The 15,832-nt window shown below is 38.2% G+C and overlaps 2 protein-coding genes across 13 annotated transcripts in view; both read left to right on the top strand.

Moving 5' to 3' along the window:
• The window catches only part of FABP6 (fatty acid binding protein 6), a 46,102-nt gene extending 33,476 nt beyond the window's left edge, over positions 1–12,626 (top strand). For 5 of the 12 annotated variants that reach the window (XM_027815935.2, XM_055718237.1, XM_027815932.2 and 2 more), the window contains 5 exons: positions 5,498–5,661; positions 7,912–8,016; positions 8,876–9,051; positions 10,897–10,986; positions 12,116–12,626. In XM_027815935.2, coding sequence (XP_027671736.1) covers positions 7,950–8,016; positions 8,876–9,051; positions 10,897–10,986; positions 12,116–12,169 — 387 coding nt within the window. In that variant the 5' untranslated portion in view covers positions 5,498–5,661; positions 7,912–7,949 and the 3' untranslated portion in view covers positions 12,170–12,626. The other 7 variants (XM_055718236.1, XM_027815933.2, XM_055718234.1 and 4 more) reach the window with 3 other exon arrangements.
• Positions 1,992–15,832, top strand: part of PTTG1 (PTTG1 regulator of sister chromatid separation, securin) — an 82,904-nt gene continuing 69,063 nt past the window's right edge. The window contains exon 1 of the mRNA XM_014286220.3: positions 1,992–1,995. The gene's annotated coding sequence lies outside the window, so the exon portion shown is untranslated. The remainder of the gene's footprint in view (positions 1,996–15,832) is intronic.

Below are 15,832 nucleotides of genomic sequence, written 5' to 3'. Positions count from 1 at the left end.
GTGCCAATACTTGCATTATGCCAGTACAGCTGTTTGTGTGATCAGGAGAAGAACTGGGTCAGAGCACTGATCCAGCTGAAAAATACCTTTTTATTTTATCCTTGGTGTTTTTAATTCAAATCATGCCCTCGCTCTGGTTGTTACACTGCTACATAAATAGTTATGCCAGCACAAAGCAGGAGGGGGGTTCAAGGATACTTGAGCAACTGAAGCAGCACTGTCATATCCTCAGGCTGCTCTCAGTCCCTCAGTGGTTTGCAGTCAGGGCTGGCTAGTGAAAGGGCTGCGTGGTGGTGGTGGTGGTGGTGATGGTGATGATGGTGGCTTTCATGTTCCCCTCCTCCCTCTCATACCTCCTGTTGTACCAGCAGGGCCTTGCTATGCAATTGAGACATTTCAGAGAACCAAATCAGCTGAAAACTGATTAAACCACCTGAAAACTAAACACATCTTTTTTTTTTCCTTCCCCTTAGGTTTAGTCTTCTGTCTTTTTAGTTGCCCAAACCAGACCTTGGTAGTCCCATTGAGTAGCACTCGGAGATGGGAAAGCCGGCCAGGGGCAGCACAACCAAACACTTCTTACAGAAGCTATGCCAGCTTGTACAGCTTGAATGAATCACTTGGTTGTGTTGCTCTCTGGAAACTACCTTTCTGGAGATCTAAATGGCGTAAAGGTTTTCCTGGTAGAGTGTTTTGCCAAGAAATAATAAAATTTCTTTTTAGGGAGTCCCAGAAATACTGGATTTTTGGAAGATCTGTGTCTTCCTCCCCTGCAAATGTTTCTATCTGAGCTTTTGGTAGCATCCTTTCTGTCCTGTTTTTGTTAGGCAGATCCTACCCATCTGAGGCGAGGACCAAGTCTGTACTGTGTCACCTGTTGAAGTCCTGTAGAGCTGGCTGGTGCATTAAATATTTGGACTCTCTACAAGCATTAGCTTTTCAAGAATTCAGCCAGTCTTGTTGGTAATTGCTTTTCTACTGCTTATGGGTTTAGAATAGTAACACCTAGTACTACATTAAGTGGATACTTAATAAGGCAACCTTATAATAGGACTCCCATGGAATTACATATTACATTAACACCAGATGAGTTCTTTCTGAATTCATTATGAATGATTACCCTGAATACCAAAGGAATTATTAATCATTAGCCATTTACTATGGAGGGTTACTGAATAATTGCCAGATACAGCTGTTTTAAGAATTTACAAGCCTTCCTGATCAAGTTTCATTCTGAAAGAATCATTAAGTGTAACTTTCTTTTCACTAGAGAGTTCCTACTTTTATTTTTAATCTGTACTCCTTGTTCAATTGCATTCCAGTTCTAAAAGCACTTCAAAGATAGTCACTCAGCCTAGCTCATTCACTAATGGAATTACTTTCCTTATCTCCATTTTGTCTTTGAGTGTATCTCAGTTGGCTTTATACAACACATCTGAAAGGTTAATAAACTTTAAAGCATGCTGGGAGACATTCAAGGGCAGGGTGACTCTGACATGACAAAAAGATGCAAAAGCATTATGTTTATGACTTTGTGGCAAGTAAATTCTGAAAGTAAAGATATCCAAGGCCTTTGATTTGGTTTCTGAAAGTTCCCTCTGTTCCTACCATCGTTTGAAGACTTAGCTGTTTTGCATATCAGAGGTAGATGACTTGGGAGACAGAGGGAATTAACTACTTGCTTTAGATAAACTTTTCTTTTGGGTATAAGCATCCGCAAGAGTTTTGCTTCTTTGACAACTTATTCATGCTGACTGTCTACAACAGCACACAGTTGCAGCTCACGTCATCCTGATTAAATTCAAATAGTGTTGAGCTTTTCTGCATAATTTCTCATTGTAACTAGTAATTTGATTCCTGCCCATAGTCCTGACAATATACACTCTAATATGAGTTTTACTGTGTGTTGATGTTAGATCAGTGACTCAGGTTTCAAAGTTAGGTAAGCGCAGCTGTGAATGCATTTTTGGGTTGTTTTGGGAGGGGGTTCCCCACTCAGCAAGACAAATTCAGTGTAAAAAGCCTATGTACCTTTAGACCTTGCATAATAATGTTATGCCATTTCCTTGTATTCTGCCTGCAAACAGTGCTGCTCTGTCTAAGCGTGCACACCCTTATTTATGTTTATGACAGCTGAATCCATTCAGTGGGTTTCACAAATGCCAGACTGCCACAAATAGCATTTGCACATTAAGTTGCATTCATTAAATTGTGTTGAAGTTAGTTCAACTGTAGATGACTCCCACTGAATTCAGGGGAATTCAGTACTTGGCTTCTGATCTGTAAAGTTTAATTAAATCTGTATGAAGCAGTCCTGTGTCCTGTTGATTGCCGAGATAGCAATACAAATGTATTTGTGTTTAAGCAAAGGCTGATACTATATGCTGTGCCAGTGATGCCATAAACCAATGCTTTGGAAATCCTCTTCATTTAGAGCTGTGTCCCAAAATGAAACATATGAAGATAATTTCTTGTATAAATACTGATATATTTTTATGTGTTATATAAATTATACATTTAAGATGACTCTTTTTGAGCTAATTATAACCAGCTCAGGGTGGAATTTTTTTTTATTTTATTTTTTTTTTTTTTAGTTAGAGAATGAGGGGATCAGCAGTTCATCTTGGAGATTCAGCTGTGGCATGGGGCTAGCTGCAAACCCAAGCATGCTCTCGCTGAAGTCAGGGGTTTTACACAGGTGAGGTGGGGGCTCAGTGTAGGACATGCTGCCTGGCATACAGGCCCTGACCGTTGGCCACCAGATGGCAGGCACAGTCTCCTATAGAATAATTATATGTTCTTTGACCTACATAAAGAACAGCTGCATCTTTCTCCATTGAAAATGATAGATAGTGCCAAGTACACCGAAGATAATGGCCGCTTTCCGAAAGCTGTTTTCAGGTTTTACACCTGAAACTTTTTATTCTTTTGCCTTTCTCTGTTATGATTCTCACCTTGTGCCAAGGAAATTTCTTTTTCCACTTGACTCAGCTATAGCTGTTAAATTCAGTTGGATTTGAACTGAGTTCTGTTAAGCAGAAGTATTAATATAACCAAGGCTTTTTGCAGCAGTGTGCAGGCCATATGTAGTAGTAGTAGTTGGAATGGATTAAATATACATAACGTATTTTAAATGCATGCCTAAATAGACATATAATTTTAATTTATTTTTTTTTTTACTGGACAATTCTGGAGTTCTCTGCACCACTTAGTTTGATGACCAGCCCACCAAGGATGAAGCACTGCTGTAGAGGTACACAAGAGCAACATCACATGCTCACAGCTCTGAAGAGTCAGGGAAATCACAAATTGCAAATGCAAAATGTAAGATCACTAAATGGGTACTGGTTTTAGCAGAAACAGAAGAGATAGGGACTTGGATGACTAACCTTAGCAATTGTGCAAGTGACCATAACTTCAGTAAAGTTAGAGGGCCTCCATTCCTTTATTCTTGGAATAAACATTGTCCTTACTCAGTATTTGGAAGACTACTTAATGAAATTCTTCATTCTCCAATGCGCTATTGAGTTTCATTACATTTTATAACAAAAAAGGCAGGAATGAAAATAAGGATTTATTTCAGAGTAAGTGAGTGGAAGCATGGCTGCAAATTCAAAATGCACATTAAAAACTCCTCTGCACAGACAGGTACAGATGATGGCACGTTTGCTCAAAACTTGTTCTAAACTGAGTCTGATCCTGAGCAGCCAGGTGGAGCAAGCACATTTATTAACGCTATGTAGCCTTTCCTTTATTGTTTGGATGGATGTTTGTAACCTGCTCTGGAACTCTCATGTACAGCCTAGCGTACAGCTCCTCAGAGGTGAATAAACTCTAGTGTGTGGCAAGAGTGACCCACCCAGTGAAATAGTTATTCATTGGTAATTTACTGTACTACACACTGGCCTTATGCCCACTACATTCCCACTGCAGGCAAGCTCCAAGTATTACATAGTTGTGTAGATATCAGCATTTTTATATCACGTCACAAGAAAGCCATAAATTTAATTTGATCTTTATATATAGAGAGAGATCATAAAACCCAAGTACTGTTCATATAATCTGATTATCTTTTTCCTGTTTCACAGAACTGAGGCATTTTTCTTATCCAGTTTGATCTATCTTTCAAGGTCCACGTAGTGTTACTACACCAGTGCTATCTCCCCAAAGAAGTTTTATGTAGACAGAAGAGTATGGCTTGAGTTCATTTACCTTCTTAGCAAGTTTGTGAATGTCTCTCTGGAACACTGAGAGCCTCGTGCAAGCCAGAGGCCTCCAGTGCTCAGCTAACCTGAGGACAGCCTCACTGGTCACCCACTCTCCAAGAGCAGCTGGAGATGGACACTAAGCCAGATGGAGAGGGCAAGGGTCTTACCTGGAGACCTGTTCAGCCGGTTGTGCTAAGCAGCTGTAAAGATGCTCACAGTCCATCAGTAGAGCAAGTGTAAAACTCCCTGGGTGACTGTTTGAAAGTAAACGGTTGCTCAGAGCTCTCATTTGCTTCTAAGGGTTTGTTTATTATACGAATGTTTAAATTAATGTGCTATCCTGTGGACACTGGGTTAATGCCTGGACTTAGGATTTCTTACTGGCTGCATCATCCATTCATTCTATCATAAGCTCTGACAGGTCACTTTTTCTCAGTGTTTCAGTTTTCTCATGTATGAAATAGGCTTGATGATCCTTTCCTCTAAATGGTATTTTTGAGTCTGTGTATAACTGAAATTACTAGGGTTTGTGCTTCAATTAATGGCATGGAGTTTACACTGCTGTAGCTTAACTGGTATCTGCTTAGCTTTACCATAGCAATAAGAACTGAAGCTTCTATGTTTGTGCAACCACCTCATTGTTTTCCATGCTTAATGCAGTTTTTCTTTATATAGATAGTGCCTAAGCATCTGGGTCCAGCTGATAAAGTTTCCTTTTCAGTTGTCTGCTCCTGCACAATTGGTCATTGAGTTCAGCAATCCTGGGATTAAGCTGAAAGAGTTTTAATTAAAAAACAAAGTGTCAAATATGGTTGCAGGATGGTCAGAATCATTTTACAGACGCTTTTAAATCAAAAGTGCAAAGGAAACATTGGCGGTGAAACAAGTTTCTCGGTTCCTTCCCTGAATCTTATGTATTTGTAATTGATACAGAAACCCTCAGTTTTGTCCTTTTCTCCCACACTCCTGTGTTTTGAATGCTAATCACAGGACACAGAGAACGTTCACAGAGGGAAGGTATATGGCTCTCTTCTATTTCAATATGGAGACATCCTTTTAATTGCGTGCAGACAGCAGATGGTATGGCTTTTGTGGCATCATGAACTCCAGCACAATTTTGTCAGCCCCTGCACAGCATGGTACAATTTAAAGCTGAGTAAATATGGGGAGAGTGAAGAGTTAGGGGTGGAAAGGCAGTAATTCCTAGGACGTTTGTCTCATTTTTATTTTACAAATTGACCGCGATTTTGTTATGCTTCACTCTTGTTCACTTTCTGCATCTGTTCTAGAAGACTGCTTTCCTGCCAGGAGCATCCACCCAAACAAAGAGTTTTGAAAGGATTGTTGTCAACTTCAAAAAAATGCATTGCCATTTGAAAGTTTTGTGGTTTTTTGTATAAGAGGATCTAAGATTTTGAAGTTACTTTCTCTCAGACTTCAGAAGAGGAAGTAGGTAAAACAAAAAACAAAACAGAAATAACACAAATTCCCAACTAATAAGCATAAGATAAGCTTTTTTTCCAGTCCACAGATATAATCTCTCACAAAACTGATTCAGAATTTTCTGAAGCTTTTTCTGGTCAGGAAATTCTTTTCTATTAGAAATCCCTTTCTCGCCTGATTCAGACTTCTCACCCATCAGTGAGCATATTATTCTGGAATTCTTCTTATTTTTCCATCATTTTTTGCAGTTTTGAAACTGCAAAAATATTCCTAAGGTAAGAAACATTGTCCCGCTCAAACCTCATATGCCCTGTGTATTCTGTAATTGGTTTAAAGGCGGTATGACTTACAGACAACAGAGGCCTTGTATAAAAGCAGCTTAGTAAGTAAAACAAAAAATTAGTACAAATTAGAGAGGATTTTTTTCATTGAGTTGCAACCTGACAAGTAATATGCCATTAAATATATACATATACATAGCAAATATGTTTTTCAGTTGAATAAAACCTTAACCCCCCCCGAGAGGCACTGATTTTACACACTGGTATGCTGCTATAAAAATTTGGGTACAGGCTGGCTTTATGTCTAGCTCCTCTTGGAGTTAATGCTGGTATGACATAATGTACATCCAAGTCCCGAATCCGTGAGGCTACAAGACACAGCCAGTCCGTGGCCATACAAGAGAGGACCCGTGGGAGGCAGGGTTCACTGGAGGCACCAGTCTGTCTCCACTCAGTAGAGCAGTTGCAAACTGCACTGCACCTCCAACATGCAGCGTTTAGAGCACTGGCAGAGAGAGTGTACAGCTGACTGTGTGAACTCAAATAATATTGCTAATAAACTTGTTAGATGTAGCAGTGCTTCTAATTTGTATAGTGTTACAGTAACAGTATACATGATTTATGATATTGAAGATTTTTCTGGAGTTTCATCATAATACTGAAGTTTGCCTCGTTCTCTGACAGAGCAGAGTATAGATAAGTCTATTAAGAAGAAATATAGAAACGGTTACACAGCATACGTTAATTTGAAAGTATATCAAGGAGAGCAGTGGTGAAGTTTAGTGTACCTTTGTTTCCCATGTTTTTAATCACCCAGCCTATGTTCCTGTTCTTCTGATCAGCTTCTTGACTCTAAATAGACATATTCTTGCATTAGCATGTGAGATTATGTTAATTTCACTTATGAAATTGAACCCACTTTGCATATAGCAAAACTTGTTGAACACTGTTACATGTTTCTCCAGACTTTTATAAAACTGGAGAAAAATAGATTTTTATGTTCCTTCCTAAATGTATTATTTTAATAAAATGAAATTCTAATCTATGACACCATTTCACATAAATCCTAGGAATGTTTTTGTTCGGATTAAAAATTGTTGGTCTGTATCCTCAGCTAGTGGAGCTATGCCAATACATAGCAGCTGGGAATTTCCTACCCTGCTATCTGTGTGTGGCATTGGAGTCATTAAGCATAGGACATCTCCTGTATGCATTCTAAATTACCCAGCAGACTCTTTGGCTTTTAACATATGGTTATCTTACATAAATCAGAGTTCTGCTTTTCCAAAATAAGTGTGTTTTTTAGTACTTTGTGCAAATACTTGCTAAGCAATGCAAAGCATTGTTTGTCTCTTGATATTAAATAGGGCATGGGAATATGGTGCCACAGACTAATCTAGTGTACTTTACCGTCCAAGGAGCGTGAAATATTTCAGAATTCTTTTTTTCTGTGTGGAGATAAGGTAGGACATGTGCAGGTGCAGTAATTTACCCAGAATCTTGTCATGGCTCGTATCCCACCAGAATTACTTAGAATATGTACAGCTTCTTTCTTATTTTCATATTTTAACTAATATAGGGTATGCTTCCAAATAGAACAAGGCTGTGATCTCAGGACACTGTTTTGAAGTAATTTTCTCCCTGTTTCATTATAAATGTTTTACCATTATGCCATCCTGACTGCAAAATCAGTGGAATCTTGAAAGTAAAAATATATCACTTTGTTTAAATATGCACTGAAACGAAAACCGAGCTTTTGTCCTTGATTTCTGCTGATCTCCAGATTATTGTCAAGGATGTATAAGTGAATTATAACCTTGAGTTTCATACAGGTCAATGGTATCCGTGCTAGTGACTCATGTAGGTCATAAAAGTATATTTCCAAGGGGTGTGGGTATAGGTGGGCTGAACAGCTTGGGCTGGTTTATAAAAACAAGGGCCTCAAGCCATCTGCACTTATCCATTCTTCTTTGTTCCAGCTGCTATTCTGCTCTAGCAGCCACATCACCAGGGCAACATGGCATTTGCAGGCAAATACGAATTTGAAGGCGATGAGAACTACGATGACTTCGTGAAGAAGATTGGTAAGCATGTCTTGGGTTGTAAGTCTTAAAGGTTATCAATTCGTTAAAAATACTTCTTCAAAAAAAGCTTTTTTACTGAAATGTGCTGAGATCAACAGGGGCTAAGACTGGTAGGAGTGCTCTGCACTTCAGCAAGGAGATTCGTTCTTGTAAAGCACTGTCAGCTGCAGGAAACGGTCCTGTTCTACAGAAGCAGTATTCCTTTTCAGTGGCAGCAGAATGAAGGGCCAAGATGTTTGCAGCATGATGATTGTGAATCGCTTTTTCTGTCCTTACTATTCATCAGTGGGAGCATAAATTTAGTATGAAGATGATTGTCAAAATCTTACAGGAACAGCTTTCTGTGAATGCTATCAGAAGACTGTGCAAACCTTTTTTCAGAGATTACCCCGTAAAAGCTCTTAGGGATGCTATGATCGGTGTGCGTAAATTCAGTGCCTGTGTTCATTTATTTAAAAAGCAATAGCAAATAGTAAATAGGTGTATGCAGCTATATATCAAAGGCACAAGTTCATATACATTTAAATTCCACACATCTGCATGTGTAGATTAAGCAGCAGGAAATATTTGTATATGCTTTACATCTATGCATTTATTCTGTGTGTCATTCCTTAGGGAAAAGAGTGCAAGACCAAAACTTACTATTTCAGGAAATGCATTGGTGTGCCTATATTTTCCTTTAAACCACTGGTATAAACTCAGAGCTTTGATACTGCTGTAAAAAAAAAAAAAAAAGAAAAAAAAAATTCAGATGCTCAGACACCAGTATTTGAGAATAAACATACCATTGGCATGCTTCCATTCAAATACAGCTGGTAGGCTATTAGATTTTATAAATTGTATGTTTGTATTGATTAAGGTCTCCCCAGTGACAAGATTGAAATGGGAAGGAATTGCAAAATAGTCACTGAGGTGGTGCAGAATGGAAATGACTTCACCTGGACACAGCATTTCCCAGGAGGCCACACCACGACCAACACATTCACAATCGGCAAGGAAGCAGACATGGAGACAATGGGCGGTAAAAAGTTCAAGGTAAATTAATTTAGCTCTTAAGTTCTACACTGTCTCAGTTATTTTTTTAATTTAGGGTGAAAATCAAATCTGTCTCAGGGACATTTTCCTTAAATGTTTTTTTTTCATCTGTCATAGCTTAGAAACATACAATTTTGCCCATATTTCTTGATGCCTCTAGCAAAATATCTAAATCTGGTTTTAAAGAGAGCTAGAGCGTCAGAACTGTACATACTAATAAAGAACAAGGATAGAGTGGCAAGCATCTACTGGTGTCGCAATTCAAGCAAACATAATGCTCATTAAAACTCTCAAGAGCTGGTTGGCAGCTGTGTCATTGTCCAGCAACTGCAGCACATTCTGAGGGAGTGCTGTGGGCCCGAGCTCTGCCCGTGCCTACCTTGTGACGTCAGCTGTGCTTGAGCCTTAAACAAAATGCTGTGTAAAGTGAAGGGGAAAAAATAAATTTCTCCATGTCCTCCTTCCTGTTGAAAAGTACAGAGCAACTTGCAGCTTAAGCAGCCTCTAGTGAGACCTAAGATTACACCGTATCGATCTACTCCTGTCATGGACAAAATCTGGATACAAAACCTACCGTAAAATGGTTTAGTTACTTAACTTACTCATTTCTCATATATTTAAAGGGATAAGACAGTTTGGGACTGCTAAACTCTGCATTTGTGAGGTGTCCAGAACCCTACAATAGATTACTGTATAAATGCTTTATACATATTAAAGAGTCAGGAAAACCAGCAATTGCATCAAGGAGCTGTGACAAACTGAGACAGCAATAGCACTGCATGATTTCCAGAAGGCTTCTTTACTCACACCTTTCTGATTACAAGAGGAAAAAACCTCTTTGGCTTTGAGGAATCTTTGTGAAACCTAACAGACTGAATAAGACACAATCAACTTGGTCAATTTATTACAAACATAACAGTTTTGAAATACTACAAATTTGATCCTCTTCTTTTTGGCTCTGGCAGTCCAAAGCCTATTAGATAACTAAAGATGGAGGCAGAGTAGATTACTTTCAGCAGAGAAACCGCTGCATTTTATTATAGTGTCACTAAATAATATATAAACTAGTAAGGTGGTTTTCCTTGTATCTGGTAAAAAATGTCCACTCATCTCTTCATTTTGCAAATTACTTTTTTCTCCTCTAAATAGGACTGGCTTATCTGCATTACTAAAAGTGTGGGCAAGACTGGCTTTGTGATGGAACTGCGTATCGAGTTTTGGCAGTCAGCTGAGCTGCTGCCGTATTTGTGGTCTTCATAGTAGCATCTGGCATACTTCTTCCATATAGAAGCAGCTCTTACAGCAATTGGCACATATTACAGTATGAAGGCACGGCTGCAGACTGTGCAGCCATGTTCACCTTTACTTAAATGAGCAAGATGAATTCTAGTGTAGTTAAAGGTATGAAGCTTCAGGATCTGGACTAAAGATTGGCATCACTTGTCCACAGTGAGTTTTGTAACTGCTTGCAGGCAGGTTATTAGTGTCTGAGAATGCTACTTCAAAATTAACTCCTACAATCATGCCTTTTCTTTCACTGTCAAAACAAGAGAACCACATAAACACTGAGGACGGAATGACAAGCATAGCCTGTAGTCAGATCATTTTTAGAGCTATAGATGAATATTGTGTACGTATTGTTAGACGAACATTTTTCTATTTAAATTGTGAACATTTAAGAACTAAAGCACAAGAATTTGTCTTGTTCATGAAGCTTCATGTGTAAAGAACTTCTACTTTTAAAAAAGTAAAAACTTTAAGCATCAGGTGTACAGATCTTTACAGTGTATCTGATAATATAAATGCCAGTAACCCCAGGGAACATCAACCCTTTCTCTATTACAGGCAACTGTTAAAATGGAAGATGGCAAAATAGTAGCTGATTTTCCCAACTATCGTCATACTGCAGAGATTTGTGGAGGAAAGCTAGTAGAGGTAAGTTCTCAAATATCCAGGTTATTTTATAAAAAACAAAACAGAACCCTCAAGAGCAGCAGGCTTAAAATTCTGAGCTTAGAAAAAATCTTTAGATAAAGCAAAAGTTTTAAATAACTTCCTTCTTCACTCGATAATCTTCTAGTGCAGATTTAATCCAAAAATTAAATGAGCAAACTTTTCATCATACATTTTTTATAAACTTGAAACGTAGATCTTGCATCTTAGGCGCAGACACACAGTTTTATAGCTGAAGACTGGAATGTTCGGAGTGAAATATTCCCAAGCTGCCATGCCTGATTGTATTCACTATGCCTATGCTCCAAGAACAGAAAATAATATATAAAAAACATTTCACCTACTACTTTGTAGAAAGTTAACACTTTGTTTCATTCTTGGAAAACTATCTAGCTGCAGCTCCTCACAGAATTTCTGTAGAACTCTTATTTCCTTAGTCTTACCAAAAAAAAAAAAAAAAAAAAAAAAAAGGAAAGAAAAAAAAAGAAAGAAAAAACCCCACCACAAAAGAGGCTGGATTTCAAGTAGTATCCTATTTTATGAACAAAATGGCAATATAGCTTTGGAAGATTACTGAAACTACAATACTTATAGTAAAACCTGTGAAACAGATAGGATTGCCAAACATGATGATTTCTGATTCTCAAAAATCCTCCTGAATTGACTTATGTCCATGCCAGTTACGTATGTCCGAGTGCATCTTCACCAGAGACTAACCAGAAGTGTTACTCTGTGAATCAACAAGGGACACTCACCCTTCCTGAAAGTAATAGTGTCAATTGTTTATTGCTTTTGGAGAACACTTATCTCGTTTGTCTAAAAAACTGAAAACTTGGGAGTTGGTGAAGCCATGTCTAACTCAGGATATGTTTAAGTTATCCCTAAACCCCTGTTCAGAAGTTGTGCTTTTTGTGTAAGAATATTTTTGCACTGTGTATTTCAGACTTGCCAAGGACATTCAGCTTATTTTCTAGATAGGCCTTCTACAGAAGGGTGAATGCTGCTTTGGTAAAGGACAGGTTCTGTAAGCCAGTCAGCACGTCTTTTCATTTGTAACACTGGAGCTCTAATTACACTGTTCAACCATATTTTTGTTTGTTCTTTATTCCAGATTTCTACTACTTCTGGTGTAGTCTACAAAAGGACCAGCAAAAGGATTGCTTAAGGCAGTAAAGTCAGTCTTTTCCAGTGCACTGAAAAACAAAGAACAGGACAAATAAACAAGAGTTTTGATTGTCTTTCCCTCTTTCTTTGTATTACAAACATGAAGAATTGTTTTTCAGAGTAATATTATCCTCAGCATTACTGCTTACCCCATTCCTAAAGATCTGACAAATACTCAGAAAATCAGAAGATGCCACAAATCATTTAATGATGCTGTCCAGTCTAAGTATTTCAGGATATGATACGTACTTGACATATTCAAATGTGGTCTACCACATGCTTAATAGAACCTCTATTCAGTATCTGTCTAGAGAACAGGACAATACTCTGCCCAAAGCGTACATCAAAATGCAAGACCTGATGAAAACCTTTTGCCCTATTGCTGGTTGGAGGACAGAAATTTAGGAGCTTGAAAACAAGAGAAAATTTAGTTTATCACTAATTAAAAGATATGCTTTCATACTGTTATCATGGCTTTCTCATTCTCATCAGTGTCTCTTGATGTCCCAGATTCTTAGAAGACATATAAGGTTTTACAGACAGACTTCTGTGGGAAAATGTGGAGTCTTATTTTCTCAGTGCAATCCTGTTATTTACATAGAGCGCATGTGAAAACCTGTTTTCTTGAACACAGGAGGAATTAAATATAACACAGTTTTTGCATTCACTGTTCCAAATCACCTCTGGCCAAACACAAAGCTTTTCGCTTTTCAGGCTCCTTTTTCCAGCTGTCTTGCCTTCTAGATCCACCTAGCTGCTTGCCCTCACAAGCTAATCAGAAATGAGAATTATAACTAGGGCATGTGTTTTGTGTACACAAAGGTTCACTTTCTGATGGGCCTATATACATGATTGATGATCCCAATCACTTCAGCTATCTTGCATTAAAAAAGACTTTTAATTCCTTTTTAATGTTTTCCTCAATAGAGCTTGCTAAGCTTTCCACCTGCAACAAGGCTTCATCCAGACTCCATCAGTTTACACAAAACAGGCTGCACATGTCTTATGACTAGTTGTTGCACAATATATTACTTACTCTGTGTTTCCAAGGCGAAGTGTAATGCTGAACTCTTCTTAAACACAAGTCAAATCTGAAACCTGTTCAATCTTGAGATGCTCTTTTGGTACTTGCAACAAACGTATCTACTGATTTAATAGAATTTTGTTGAAATTCAGCCTCTTCAGTTATATGAGGTCATGTTGAGAAGTAATAAGGGATCTCTTCAGGCTTACCCCTCATCTGAGTTCAAGTCAGCCAGTATATGCCTTTGCAAGTAATTATGGGACATCTTAGAACACTTGGATTTAGAATGTGCCCATCACTTTCAACACTTAACCAACTACACAGAATGACTTGTAGAGTTACACATAAGTAGATATGGGGCAAGTGTTACGTGAAACTAAAGCTCATACTAGAATTAAGGGATGGTGGTTTTGTCTGAACCATTCACACCCACAAGAACGTGCTCTGAAGGAGATGATGCTGATACCTGATGATTCCCTGCTTTGAAAACAAAATGAAACCGGCCAACACAAATTCCAGTTCTAGAAGCAACAACATTTAAGTGTTATGCAGTTGGAACACTTTGTTTTCACATTCTGCAGGTGATCAATTAACTCCCCATTATACAGACAACAATGCTTTGAAAAGAAGGGTGGGATTTTTATCTAGGCTCTCTAGAAAATATGCAAGGGGTGCTTTCACGTGGGGAAAGAAGCATTGCTGTCTTTTCAACTGGAGGACATTCTTGAAATCGCAGTACAGAGAGAAAAATAAACACCCCTTAAACAAACAAAACAAAAAAAACCCTTAGGCAAAAATTATCACTAAGAATCCATCAGTGTTTGGCCCGCATTTGCTGGAATCTAGACTTCTCAGTAAAAAATAGCACTAAGCTAAATTTTATTACACCTATACGCTTTACCAATGAGTTGATTATACTGATCAAAGAGCATTATTTCAGCTTTAAATTGTTCCCTACAGTGTGTAAAACTTGCTAAAACAAAAGGACCAAAAGTGGCTTTGACAGCTTTGCAAACAGAGGGTTGTGGCTTTCTCACAAATAGGGACACAGTAGGTAGCTTCCCTTTCCTGTCTAAAACAGCAGCAAGCTGCAACTGTAAGATTTTTAAAAAATAAGTTCATTTTAACCTTTGATGCCTGATCAATATTAGCAGACTTCTTTCTGCCTGTGTCCCTGTTGCAGCTCTTATCAGGACTCACTAATAGAGTTTAATTTTACTGTTAGCTTTCTCATTTGTTTGGTTGTATCTGCAACATCCTCCCATGTAAGGGAGATAACTAGTGCCATACCCCTGGCCACGTTTCACTGCATTTGCTTTTGCAGCAGCCTTTCTTTGTTCCTAGTCTGCCAGGAGAGTAGGAGTTAATCAGCATATAAAAATTCTGATCTATGACTATGCTACAAGTGGCAGCATCAAAGAGCACAAGGTGTGAAGTTTTACTTCCATTTGTTTAAAAATTAACTCAGCTTCACACGCACCTCTGCAGCTCCCTCCAAAAGTTGTGGCGAAGAGTCTTCAGAAAAGCATTTTTAGGTTGGCTGAACTCTTCTATGTTCACTTTTCCTGGAGGTATGTTTTCACAAAAGAAACAAAACAATTAGTGACACGAAAAAAGTATTTACTGAAAAATGAAACATGTGGAATTGCCACTAACATTTAAAACATTCTAGAGAGAACTGTCAGTCAAATCATAAGTCTTTCCCCTTTCAGAGTCTGCCGTTGGACTTAATCTGCCCCAGCTCCACCCATGATACAATGGCAAGAACAGAACCTAGAAGCCAATGGACAATTCCTGCTTAGAAGATGCAATCTGCAGAAGAAAGACTGAACATACAACTGCATTCTCCTATTCAGCCTTTCAACCTCCTCCGGTAAGACGGCACCCCCAAGACACATTGGCCATGCAAGCTGGAACATTTTCTGCCTTTCTTGTGCAGTGACTGAATTCCTGATCTGCCTAATCCTTCACAATTTATTATTTGGCAAGGTCTTTCCTACCTCTCTTCTGTTCTGTGAAATATTAGGAGTGCTCAGATCAACTATTTATAAGGTATAGGCATACATTCTTTGCTAGCTCTTAAAAGCTAAGGAGAAACCACTAATTAAAAAAAAAAACCAAAACCAAACCACACATAGCTGAAGTACCCTTGTTTATTGGAAGCTTTCATTGGGAACTTAGGCAGTATTTTCAAAACTGAGCACGATGGCGGTCCAAAGTATAACACTGAACATGATGCAGATTATAAGTCATAAACAAAAAAACCCACACAACAATACTGCCACGTGTTTTTTATGTCTGTTGAATGACACGAAAAAATACACTGAAGTCTTCTGAAAATAAAGTTTTAATATAAATACAAAGCCAACAGAATAGAAGATGAACTAATTTCTGTAACCTTCTAGACAAATTTCTGAAGAGTACTGCCTCTTCATTTAAGGTTTGCATATTTTTTTTAATGAAAGAAGACTCCTCTAGCCTGCTGAATGGAAGAAATTAACTTGATACCAAAAGTTGTCAGAAGAGAGTTACGCAAACACGCCTTAGCACACAGGCTAGTTTTTTCCCCCCTCTACCCTAAAACACCCTTAAAAACAATTCTGAAAATATAATTTAAAAGAGCACTGTGACACATGACTT

The sequence above is a fragment of the Falco cherrug genome, chromosome 8 (genome assembly GCF_023634085.1).
Source record: "Falco cherrug isolate bFalChe1 chromosome 8, bFalChe1.pri, whole genome shotgun sequence".
Lineage (NCBI taxonomy): Eukaryota > Metazoa > Chordata > Aves > Falconiformes > Falconidae > Falco > Falco cherrug.
This window is presented reverse-complemented; position numbering and strand designations above follow the sequence as displayed.